This window comes from Bos grunniens, chromosome 7 (assembly GCF_055505025.1).
Source record: "Bos grunniens cultivar Pamir isolate PY7600 chromosome 7, Bosgru_T2T1.0, whole genome shotgun sequence".
Lineage (NCBI taxonomy): Eukaryota > Metazoa > Chordata > Mammalia > Artiodactyla > Bovidae > Bos > Bos grunniens.
The window spans coordinates 26,615,892-26,629,237 of record NC_141171.1 but is presented as its reverse complement, the minus strand read 5'-3'; the positions used below and the strand labels follow the sequence as shown (position 1 = coordinate 26,629,237).

General features: G+C 39.1%; 1 protein-coding gene across 12 annotated transcripts in view; it reads left to right on the top strand.

Moving 5' to 3' along the window:
• Positions 1 to 13,346, top strand: part of MEGF10 (multiple EGF like domains 10) — a 480,748-nt gene that overhangs the window by 424,893 nt on the left and 42,509 nt on the right. For all 12 annotated transcript variants that reach the window (XM_086410534.1, XM_086410532.1, XM_086410528.1 and 9 more), the window contains 2 exons: positions 1,050 to 1,186; positions 7,619 to 7,831. In XM_086410534.1, the coding sequence (XP_086266660.1) occupies positions 1,050 to 1,186; positions 7,619 to 7,831 (350 nt within the window). The remainder of the gene's footprint in view (positions 1 to 1,049; positions 1,187 to 7,618; positions 7,832 to 13,346) is intronic.

Below are 13,346 nucleotides of genomic sequence, written 5' to 3'. Positions count from 1 at the left end.
ACCATCTGGTGTTCGCCAGCCTCCAATTTCAGAGTGCCCACAGTCTGTCTTTTTTTATAGAGAAGGAGGACAAAGCAACAGCTCCCAACAGTTAAAAACATTGTAAAAATCCCTGTTATTTGGGGTTATTTTGTTTGATGTAATAGTAATTCCAATACATGATAAACTACAAAGCCAAGTTATGTAGCCAAAGGAAGTAGAAAATAGTAGAGTATTCCATTGACTTATTGGTAAAGTATCTTATGCTTCTCCACATAGGGCTGGAATAAATATGACAATATCTGACAAGACAGACAGCCTCTAGGGTGAGAAGATGTGTCCAAGTTACTCTCTTGATTCCTCTCCCAGGAAATTAGTTTTCCTATTGATCTTGGCCCAGCAATGTTTGTTGAACCTGCTGAAAAGTAAAAGTGTCTTTTCTTCCAAAATAAAATGTCTAGAATTGTTTCTGTTGTAGTATTTCTTAGGCAATGTTAATGTTAATTCAGATACACAAAATGTCCATCCTTTTTCTAATGCTTGCTTATAAGAAATATAACCAACGATAAGGTGTATTTTCTCTAGAACATATGGTAAAGTATTTGAATATTCCATTTGGGCCAGATGTTATCATTTATGTAATGGATGCTCAATAAGTGCTGTTCACTTACTGTACATGTAAGACACAGGAAGAACACTTAGGAGGATTTCTAAATTCCTTAGGTTCCCATAATCATTTGAGGTGACTGTATTTTTTTTTTTTAACATAGGTATTTCTTATGATTACCATGCTGCCACCTATGCATGTATCTTTTTTTTTTTTCCTAATTTTATTTTTATTTTTAAACTTTACATAAGATTTAGGCTTACTAAGAAAATAAGTCAATTTAGAATTTCTAACATCTTTGAGGTGATAAACAGAGTTTATGTGTTCTAAAATCTCCTTTGTCTAATCTTTGTGCAGCCCTGTTCCCATACCCTGCCTTTCCTCTCTTTTCTCCCTTTTCTCTCTTCTTTGACCCTTCCCGGACTGGAGGCCCATCTAATTTTCCAAGTCTCTTTGAATGCAGGGCACAGTGTGTGGTCAGCCTTGCCCCGAGGGTCGCTTTGGAAAGAACTGTTCGCAAGAATGTCAGTGCCATAATGGAGGGACCTGCGATGCTGCCACAGGCCAATGTCACTGCAGTCCTGGCTACACAGGGGAAAGGTAAGGGCAGCCGTGTGCCTCTCTGACTATTGCATGGAAGCGAAGCTGGGAGGGTCCAGGGAGCACATTTACGACCATTTGTCTGTGACTATTCTATAATCTTCCCAGAAGCATCTCTAAGGTATCAGTGTATTTGACAGATTCCTTCCCAACTCAGTGCATAGCAACTGGACCGCTGACAACAATGGTGAATTGAAGATGCAGAGAAAGCATTTTTTTTTTTAAATGAGAAAATATCAGAAACCCATGATGGATCAGTTCTACACAGTTAAGTGATTAGGGCAGCCACTTCAAACCCCAACACTTCTAACATTTTAAAGATTTCTAGATAGATTTATTATCTTTAAAAAATATGTCAGGCATAAAGTTACCTTCCTATGACACTGTGTACTCTTAAGAATATGTGTCGTTTCACTGTGTGGTGGTGATAGGAGTAAGACCCAGTGGGACTTACAGGTCTCTCCTGATGCTTGTGTGGAGTGTGGTTTTATATCCACAGCTTGTCCGTTTTGTGTGTTAGGTGGTAAAGTGTTACCCAGAGTGCTTTGTTCAGCCTACAGCTTCTAATTTGCTCTTTAATCCATTGTATCCTGAAAGATTTGATAACCAAGCTTGTTAGCTGTGCCTGTAAAATTAGAGAAAGAGGCTTGAGAGGCAGAAAAGTATACAAACAAAGAATTTGAAACCTCTGTCCTTGGAAATATGCTCATCTATAATGTTCAAACAATAATTGTACTTTCTTCTAGGGTTGTTAAGAATTAAACGAGTACATTAACACTTTTAGAACAGTGCTAAATCTTCCAAATATTAGCTATTATTGTAGTTGAGTGATTCTATGAACTGTATAAATACTAGTGATTATTAACTTGAATGATATCTAGAAACTGTATAAATATTAGCTATCATTATTTTTTGATATCTGTGAATTAAAAATTCCTTTACCCTTCCTCTCTAATTTTTTTATTTCTAAAATTCTGGTCTATGACTTTTGATAAAATACTGTAGGGTGTTTTCCCCCTCCAATTTAGGCTTCACACTTTCTTAGGAAATTTATTTATAAGTATTTTATAATTTTTGAAGAATCCCATTTAAGTTTTAATTGGATATTTCTGGATAAAGAAAGTCTTGCCTTTGAATATTTATTTTTTATTTAGTCACTCTACCAAACTTCTTATTTAATTCTCATGTTATTTTTAGCAAACACTAAGGTTATTTTATTATCTACAGATAAAGATAAATTAGTCTCTTCTTTTCAGTGTTTGTAATGTGTCATTTACTTGAGTGATTGCATTAATTTAAACTTATAAATAGTACAGTGGAATAGTGAAAGTTGCTCAGTGGTGTCTGACTCTTTGCGACCACATGGACTATACAGTCCGTGGAATTCTCCAGGCCAGAATACTGGAGTGGGTAGCCTTTCCCTTCTCCAAGGGATCTTCCCAACCCAGGGATCTAACCCAGGTCCTTTGTATTGCAGGCAGATTCTTTACCAGCTGAGCCACAAGGGAAGCCCAAGAATACTTAAGTGGGTAGCCTATCCCTTCTCCAGCAGATCTTCCTGACCCAGAAATCAAACCAGGGTCTCCTGCATTGCAGGTGGATTCTTTACCAACTGAGCTATGAGGGAAGCCCAAACTTCTAAATGAATGTTGACAAATATAGATAAAAGTGGGAATTCCTATCTTCTTCCTAATTTTATTGAAAATGGCTCCAGTATAGTTTCCTGTTTGTTACTGGTTTCTAGTAGATGGTCTTTTTCATCTTTGAGTAGTTTTTTAAAAATCCCTGTTTTTATTAGAAACTTTTTAAGTAATATCTGTTTAGTTTCATTAATACAATTGTGTATTTTCCTTAATTTTTGATGTTATGAATTATTGGCACCTTTAGCACATGGTTTCTATAACATGTAATTGGGGTACTCAGAAAGTTTTTGTGCCCTGCTTCCTGGTTTATGATTGTGTTTTGGAAAATGAGGTTGTTAGATGAATTCTGGATCCATGTTGTATTAAAGTCTTAATATAAAAAGATGAATCAGGGCAAGAGAGGCATGGGACCAAGCAGAACCCTAAGTAATAACTCTGTGTAATATTTTTGGACACTAAAAATTTAAATATAATAGTTTTCTTGCCCTGTCTGGATTTGTCTCAAATTCAAGGAACATAAAATCAGCAAACATACAGGCAGGCTTATACTCATTTAGAACACAGGGAAAGGGGATAACAGCTAATTTTCAGGTGAATTTTTGATTTAAGGCCAGGCAGGCAAAGAGCCAGAGTAAGAGAGGAAAGTGAAGAAGGAACTTGCTTCTTAACTTGTTTTTATAACGGGTGTGTGTGTGTGTGTGTGTGTGTGTGTGTGTGTGTGATGAACTGATGACATGACTCCTGTTTCCAATTCTTCTCTGATACACGGAAACACACATACTCACAACACAATGACATCAAGCACATTTGTCAGCGTGAAAGAAACAGTGGTTATGCAACCATTTGTGGCAGGAGGTGTGGGGAAAGCAGTCCGAGGGCCAAGGGTCCTTGCCCTTTCCCCTGTTTTGAGAAGTCAGCGAAACATGACCCCTGAGGTCAGGCCAGAGGGGAGCAGGTACCACCACAGGCAGCTGGCCCAGAGTGCGCCCCGGATGTGGGAATGGCTCTCCCAGCCAGAGAGGACACAGAACAAATGAAACAGGCACCTCGTAGGCAGACAGAGCAGCTCATGGGCTGCCCACATAATAGGCTGTAGGGTTTGTGGGATGGTTTCAGAGGACGGTGTGGTGAGGAAGGGTCATGTGGCACAGCCGAGTATGATGGCTCTCAGATCCTCACAGCACTCCTTCTGAAGGGGCTGAAAGAGTGTTCTTAATGCTGATGGGTTGTCGTGGCATCACTGCACTGGGGCTTTTGATGGCCTAGCGTGGATCCATGTACATGATTGTTGCCTCTTACGTGTTAGCTGGGTAGAGAGGTCTGTGGATCAGTCATGGACTCTGTTAAAGGAAAGCCCTAGAATGTTACGCTATGCTGTGCTCTGAACCACCCTCACAGTGAAGAAGAATGTGGGCCAAGGGAGGGGAAGTCCAGAGTTATAGACAGGAATTGGGGGGATGCAGAATTGGTCTTCAACAGAGGCAGTCTTTTCTGCTTCCAGTATGGAGGAAAAGCTGACTCTTTCCCAGTGTTCTTTATATAAATATTTTCCCAAGAGCAGCGGTTTCAGGGGTTTGAAAGGCAGGCAGCCGATCTATTGATTCCAGTCTGATGAGGAATGTGATTCTTTCACAGTAAATCATGGTTTGGCCCAATTATTCTGGTCATTCTGGAAGGTCATACGTAAAAGGACAAAGGAGAAAATGGGACGTGGCACCCCTTCCATGCTAACGCACTTTCTTTTCTATAAGTTCACAGTGAGATGCAATAAGATAATCAAAATGATAGTCAAACAAGTCTGTGACCCTCATTGGTTTGGGCATTAGTGTCATGTCTTACCAGATTATCACAGCTTAACGTGTGTCCGTTTTTCCAAACTCCAGGGTATTATTTCAAAAAATCTAAAAAAAAGTAAAATCAAATAGGAACATCATATTTTCATATTTCTACTGTGGCCAGTATTTATTGCTGTATTTTTATCTTCCTCTCTGCCATCTCTTAAGAAAGAAAGTATTTCCTCTTTTAGTGACTTCTAAGATTACTTTTCTTATTCCACGTGGGGCCACAAAAGCAACACTGAGGGCATAAAACTTGTTGGGAAATGATGCTTCTTTCAGAAAAATGAGCCCAAAAGGGAGGTAAGACTGCTTGACGAAGACTTTTAATTCAGCCAATGAGAAGGGTGTAATCTACTTCACCACTGGGTTTATTCTCAAGATGGAAAAGATCTACTTCTAGAAAGATATCCTACCACTTTGGTGTGGTAGGTGGCAACTAACAGGATTCCTCTTACAAGCGCAACACTGATGGAAAAGAAGCAGGATGGTGAACCAAGCTTTACTGACTACTTTCGTAAGAAAAATTCGAATGGCTTTTTGCCGTTTAAAACACAAACTTAGTAGTGTGTTTAATTATAGGTTAGAAAGGTAAATCTGGGTCATGCCCAGCTATTACGGATTTTGTTTGCTCAGAGAGAAGGAAGTCTCTGCCAAGATAGGATAGAATAGTCACACGCTCCCCTGTCTTTGGTGGCAGACGTTTTCCCGTGCTTCCCATGACTCTCCTGTTCCCCATTTTTAGAGCTGTGCTTTTCCCCAAGTTAAAATCCTGGAGTCCAAAATGTAGCATTTGGGTTTCTTTTAGTAATATGATTTACCTTAAGCATAACTTTTTCTTTTTTTCTGGTATTGCCTTGCAAGGACAGACAGGTTGCCAAACCGTCTTGTCAACCTTTGGCGGAGCCATGAAGAGGCCCGATGATTGACCGACAGCATTTCTTCCTCCAAAGTTTACATTTTGGGGAGTAAACTAAGTGACTTGGCTTAGTAAAGCTGCTTAGAAGTTAAAAATAGAGTGCCTTTAAAAAACACTCTGGTCTAAAAATAGGTACACACATCTGATTTTATGCTAAATGAACTTAGTTCAATTACTCCAGAACTCTAATGCATTGTTGAGTGAGTGATTTGAAGACTTTGCCTATTGAAAAAAAAGTCTACAGTCTGTGAAACCAAATTTGCAAGAGTCCCTTTTCCCTAAACATGTCAGAGCCAGAGTTAACCAGAAAAATATCAAAGAGTTCTCAAGATTTATCCTCTGCTCTAAACTAGAATCCTATCCAGCCCTGGTATTGTTAGTCCCCACACCCTATCATTAAAAATATGCAAAGCCTTGTGGAAAATGTTTGCTTTTCAGCCCCTTTCCTATTGCTTTGAAGTCTGCTTGGATTCATTATTGTGCACTTGCTGCTTGCCTTGTACCCATCTGAAAAAATGCAGTGCTGACCTACATTTTTGACTCTGGGTCTGGCATGACTTGAGAGCCACATGGGAAGTGGCTGCTGAGACTCACAAAGAGTACTCTGCTTGTGGCAGCACTCTGGCTAAGCAAGACTCCGGCTGCCTTTCCCTTGGCAGAAAGCACTCCTTCTGCTGCAGAAAATCCTATCAAGTCACCTTGCCTGGTCAGAAAGAAAAAGCTGGCCCAATAGCAGGGCATACGCTCCATGGAGCCATGAGGATTTTCTCTTCTTGAGTCCCTCCAGCAACTCGGCTTCCCACCCGATCTGACTTACCCACAGCATATCCTCATGCCACAATCTAAGGCCATTTTTTAAAAGAAAATAAGGTGGATTTTTGAGATATGATTTTTTTTTCCCTTGCTGTTTGGTAGCCCTTCTTCCCAAAAGGACAAAACCCCACTTAATAAAAATGTTGTGTTCGGGGAACTCACAGTCTCTCTACCGCCTCCTGGCAGGAGTTCCCCAGGTTGAAATTGAGGACACCTGATTTCAACAGCTCAGATTTTCCCAAAGTCCTCCCAAAGGAGGACTTTCTTTGTCAAGTTGCAAAACTTTCTGAATAAGGAGCAGTTATTGCCATTCAGCTTTGAAAAGATAGACACGTGGCTGAGGTTAAAAATTAACATCAACATAAAAGCCAAGAGAATTAACATTTTGTTTCGAATTTGCTCCAAAGTTTTCACTTTGAAATGGGGAAAGCATGTATTTTATTTAAGAATAGTTAATTTACAATGTTGTGTTAGTTTCAAGTGAACAACAAAGTGATGCAGTTATACATACATATTCTTTTTCAGATTCTTTTCCATTTTAGGTTATTAAAAGATACTGAGTATAGTTCCCCATGCTGTATATAGTAGGTCCTGATGTTTACATATATTGAATATAGTAGTGTGTATCTGTTAACACCAAACTCCTAATTTATCTCCCTCTACCCATGACCCACTTTGGTAACCATAAGTTTGTTTTTTGTGTGTATGAGTCAGTTCCTGTTTTGTAAATAAATTCATTTATGTCATTTGTTTAGATTCCATATGTAGGTGGTATTATATGATGTTTGTCTTTCTCTGACTTACTTTACTCAACATGATAATATCCAGGTCCATCCATGTTTGCTGCAAATGGCATTATTTCATTTTTTGAGAGAGAGCATATGTTTTAATTCTCTAATAATGGGCTGGGGCTCACACTTGGGCAATTCATTTTCTCTCTTTCCTGGTATCTACTAAAGGGCTATGTATACCTTTAGCAAGGACTAGGTATAAAACATGCTTCCCATCCCAAATTCATATTTTGTTTTTGATTTTACTATTTCTTTAAACAGGTTATATGACTGTTACCATTATAATTTTTCTTAATGCTTTTCATATCTGTGATGGGACAATCACTAAGTAAATATGAAATCCAAAAAGGATCTAAGTGTGTTATACAACAAAACGTGTTTATTTTCACAAGGCACTGATTAATCTTACACTCCCATCTCCTGCATGACAGGTGCCAGGATGAGTGTCCCGTTGGCACCTACGGAGTTCACTGTGCGGAGACCTGCCAGTGTGTCAATGGAGGAAAGTGTTACCATGTGAGTGGCTCCTGCCTCTGCGAAGCAGGTTTTTCTGGTGACCGCTGTGAAGCGCGCCTGTGTCCAGAAGGACTCTATGGCATCAGATGTGACAAGCGGTGTCCCTGCCATGTGGACAACACTCTCAGGTGAGGGTCAGCTGCCCCTGGAGTGATGTGTTCTGTTAAAGTTTTCACTACAGGATCCCTGATGATTCAGGTGGTAAAGAATCCACCTGCAATGCAAGAGACTCAGGTTCGATCCTTGGGTTAGGATGATCTCCTGGAGGAGGAAATGGCAACCCACTCCAATATTCTTGCCTGGAGAATTTCATGGACAGAGCAGCCTATCAGGCTACAGTCCATGGGGTCACAAACAGTCGGACACGACTGAGTGACTAACACACACTATCCACTATTTAGAAGGAGGGATCGGCAGAGATATTCCCATCCTGAGACCCTTCCTGCCTCTGGATCATCCTGGGCAGGAACCACTCAGTATATGGAAGACTTTTATACCCAGTGATCCAAGTCAAAAGTGCTGAAGTTGTTATGGCTGTGGATATGAAATCCTATTCTCTGTTAATGACCACTGGAAAAAATTAAACTTGCTGAGGTTAGTACAATGTTTCCCTAAGAGAGGGATTCTGTGACATTCCCTTAGCAGCCAAGACGCAATGAGAGACATAGGTTAAGCCCAGTTGGGTATGTATAACCATCACAGAATGATTCTCATGGCGGCCTCTTTACTCAAAGTCTGTATAAGGCAGGAAGTGTGGAAGTTTTGAGAAAGTGCTTCACTTGTGGTTGTCACATGTGAGATGTGTGTTCAGAACTGATTACTTGAACACAGAACTCACAGGGGTCTTTTAAAGGCGCAAAAATCTCTTGAAGAACTTAAGAACAGGAAACCAAAATCCCACCCACTTTACTGTACTTTGTCTGCCCCTGAAAATGTCTTTCCAACCATTTCTTCCTCTGCCTCCCCCAAGGACCAGATACACATCACTTAGAATTCTGGGCCTCGCTTACATACTGCTGGAAAAGTTGAGTTTGACTATAATGTGGTACATTATATAGCAGTTCGGATGATACCAGGATTACTTTTATTTGCATTCAGCACAACTGTTACTTCATTTATGCTTCTGAAAGATAACTTGTGGTCACATTAAATCTCAAATGGACTAAAGTTAAAAGTAAATAGAAGGCTGTAGTTGGTCTCTTCTTTAAACCATTGTTGGGAGCAAAAAAAAAAAAAAAAAGACTTTGCAGTGTGTGCATGCACTGAAATACATTTTAGTGGGCATATTAAAGAAGTGCATTCTTAATGTGTCTCCAGCAGTTAGCAAGCTTCTTTAGTCAATTTCTGGCCTTCTTCATTGGGAAATATCACCATCTTTACAGGACAGGTTAAATAAACATTTGGGAGAGTAAAAATGAATAGTCTCTACAGGATTTTGGTTGTTTTTCAACTCTCCAGTGTTGAATTTTGGCTGCCTTTCCTGCAATGTAAGGTTTGTCCCAACGAAAGGTAATTCTCATTAGAAATAGCTAAGGATTTTTTAATGCCAGTGTGCTCTTTCATTGAATGTAGATACAGTCTGAAATCAAATAGATTAATAAACCTATACAAAGGATCTCTGCTTTGAGAAGAATTGGAGAAGCAGAGGAAATGTTGATTTTGCTGAAATTAGTTATCATAATAGTAGATGCAGGGTACAAGTTGACAGTTATTTGATTGATGTCAATACTGTATAATTTTGACATAGGTCATGTGTACCTAAACACATATGCTTTAACAAAGAAGTAAATGAACTTATTTGTTAGGTACATAGATCAAAAGAACACTAAAATCTGTCTAATAATATAACAGATAATCAGAAGATCAAAGACCGTTAGCCTATGAAGTGCTTCCCTAAATAATAAAAGCTATTTTAAAAGATTAACTTGTACAAATTCCTATTAAAACCAATTGACAATTGATTATATGACTCTTGTCTTCTTGAATTCATAGTTGGAGCCACCCTTCTACTCTTAAATCTAGGACTTCTATGTGAAATTCCTGAAAACACAAAGTTCCTTTGAACCAAAAGGCATAGTATCTTTGTATTAATTCAAAGTTTAGCCTACCATTTAGTCAGACAAGAGTATAGCTTGCTATTGCATAATACATGATGTCTATCCTAAAATCCTTTGTTATAAATAATGAGATAACTAATGAAATCAGAACTATTATTTTATAGTATCTTTAGGTAAATTTTGAGTTCTATGAATGTTCACATATTGACATATATGGAAGCCATATATTTGAGTAAGGGTTTGTATCAGTTAGTTTTGCTGTATAAAACAACAACAACAAAAAAGCCTATCCCAAACTTAGGGATTTAAAACAACATTTATTTATTAGCTGATGATTTCTTGCTTGACTCCTTGGGTTGGGCTCAGCTTGGTGGTTCTTCTGGTGGTCTGTGTGTATTCAGTTGGCAGATCAACTAGAGGCTGGAATTCCTGTGTTGCTCACATGTCTAGTATTTGGCTGAGTGATGGGAGTGACTGAGCCATATGTCCCCAGTAATCTAGCACATTAGCCTGAGCTTCTGTACATGGTAACTGTCTTCTCAACAACTGTAAGAGACAGGGCAAGCCCCAACATGCAAATGCTTTTCAAACCTTTGGTTATACCACATTTGCTAATGTCTCTCCAGACAGAGAAGGCATCATAACCAAGTCCAGCTTCCTTATACTCTACCTCTTAGGGGGTGGAGTTACAATGCATCTGTAACCATTTTTATTTTTCAAGCTATCATAAGGTTGAAATGAATTTAAGTATATTTATAAGTGATGTTAGTATTTTGAATTACAGTACTATTATAGAGCCTAAGGGCATTCTCTGTGACCAGGAATTCTTAAAACTGACTTTTGTAGTGGAAATAATTTTGAATAGGAAAACAAAATTCAAGATTCACTGAGATTCCACATGAGATATGTATATTAGCTCTTGTTAATAAGGACATTTAATAGCTGTGGGCAATCAGGATGTGCATACTTGCAAATGCCACCTAATTGTCATATATTTGAGCATTAATAATATCTAAGGAAATGAATACAAGGAAGTTCAGTGACTCTTTCTATTTTTGCCAACATTATATTGGATACCTGTAACAATTGAACTGTTAAGTTGAAAAATTTACTAGAATGTTTTAATCTAGTAATATATATAAATGTATAAAATGGTAGGTATTCCTATCTGTGTATAATCCAATTTCCATATTACACAAAGCAATCTGTTGTTTAGAAAGAAATCAGGTAGGAGGATATTACCCTTCCACCTCCACTCTGCTCCTCTAACAACGACACGTAAATCTCATTACCAATTAAGCTGCCTGCATGAGAGCCCATCAAATGCCTCCAAAGTGCTCTAGTTTCCTACATGTAATTACAAATTGCAGAATACTAATTTTGGTGTCAATCAATCTGAGAACCAGTGTGCTGCACTAATACTCACCGGGGGGCATTGAATATCAATTTCTCTGTCTGCCTCTAGCTTAGGTCAATTCCCTATCCCTGAATTGTCTATTCTGTTTAACATTTATATCTATACCATGTATGTTGTTTTTGGACTTTTATTATTGAGTAACATTTCCTACCAAAATATGTCCTTTTTAAAAATAGTATCTATCTTAAGGTAAGCTACTTTAACCAGTTCACCATTTGGAATATTTCTTTTTTGTAATATGTAGGGCCTTGCTAAAATAAAATTAAATTTGTCCCTGCTTTTTGCACAATTTAGGCTTCTATTGGTCCTAATAATAACCCTTTTAACTGTGCAAAATCCTAAGTTTTAACAATTCCTTTTCATATCTAGCCCTTCTATCAGAGTGCTATCAAATTTCCTTTTCCTTTGGTGTGGAGACAAAGAAAGAAATCGGGGTTCAAGTTTGATTCTGCCATTACCTGCACGAGACTTGGAATAATTAGTACCTCTTTCCAGGTCTCTGTTCCCTCATTTAAAAAATAGAGTCATACCTAACATTGTGAGCATTAAATGAAATCATCCACAGGGATTGCTTAGCATGGTGTTAGCATACATTCAGCGCTGGTCTGTACATCCGCTTGCAGTGTCATCATAAATGTCACTTAAATGACTGTTCCCTGCAATTAATGGTGATTCCTTTTAAGCTATAAAGTTGAGATTTTAAAAACTAATTTTAGGGGACATCTGGCCTTTGTATGCAGACATACAGACTATATTTTAACAAGGCTGGATGATTTGGAGAGATCAGGGGAGGCAGATTCTGCGCCCTGCCCCCCACCCCGCCGACACACACAGTCAACTCTGATGTTTTCACCTGTTCACTCAATCTGTGTTTACCATGGGCCTACTGTATGATAACGAAACACAATTCTCATTCTTCTGGAGCTCGAAGCCTAGAGGGGAAGGGAGACAAGGGAAGGACTGTAAGAATAAGCATAAGATTACAGATCTTGACAAGTGAGATGAGCAGAGGGCAATGAAAGAGAATAACAGGAGATTCCTAACTGAAATGTGCTTGGTCGGGGAAGGCCTATCTAAGGAAGAGAGATTTAAACTGGGCCTGGAAGGATAAGATTGAGAGATGGAGGCCAGGAGTTGGGAGATGGCATTCCTGGCACATGAAATAGCCCATGTGAAGCCCTTAACGTTGAAAAAGTTCAATGCTTTTACAAAATAAAAGAAATCTATTGCAGTTGAACATAGTAATAAAGAAAGAGAATAATGATGAAAGAAAAGATTGAAAAGTAAGCAGTGACCAGTTGATGAAGGCCTGTGGGCTGGGTTTCAGTTTAGTTCAGTTGCTCAGTCATGTCCAACTCATTGCAACCTCATGCACTGCAGCACGCCAGGCTTCCCTGTCCATCACCAGCTCCTAAGGTCATCATTTATCCGATGTCTCAGATATATGTCTCAGAACTGTTTGGTTTAGGTCTGTTGTCCCAATGTAATTATTAGTAACTTTCTCTTCATTCTTAAAAATGCCCTGGTTTAGACAGTAAATAATTTTCACTCTAGCTATATTAAACAGTATGCATTTTACTCTGAGTGTAGGCTTCTAAGGGAGCCTTTGAAGAATTTTAAGGAAGGTGATACCATATGATCTGTTTTTTAGTTGATGATTCATGAGTGAACACAGGGAGGAAGATTGAAAAGCTCTTCAGGAGTGGAGGAGACAGATGCCCTTGCCTTGGAGTAGGATGGTGACTCTGAAGATGGAGAGATATGGATAGAGTCAAGATATATTGTGGAGTTAGAATGGTTAGGTCCTAGTGATGAAGGCAATATAGGAGGTGAGAGAGAGAGTTGTTAAGAATAACTGAGGTTTTTAACTTAAACTACTGAGTGGCTGGTTGGTTCCATTGCTTTTGTGGAAAGAGGGCTTCCCTAGTGGCTCAGATGGTAAAGTGTCTGTCTGCAATGCAGGAGACCCGGGTTTGATCCCTGGGTTGGGAAGGTCCCCTGGAGAAGGAAATGGCAGCCCACTCCAGTATTCTTGCCTGGAAAATCCCACGGACCCGGAGCCTGGTAGGCTACTGTCCATGGGGTTGCAAAGAGTCGGACACCACTGAGTGACTTCACTTTCACTTTCAATGGAGAGGAAACACTGAGTGAGGAATGAAGAAAGGGGAG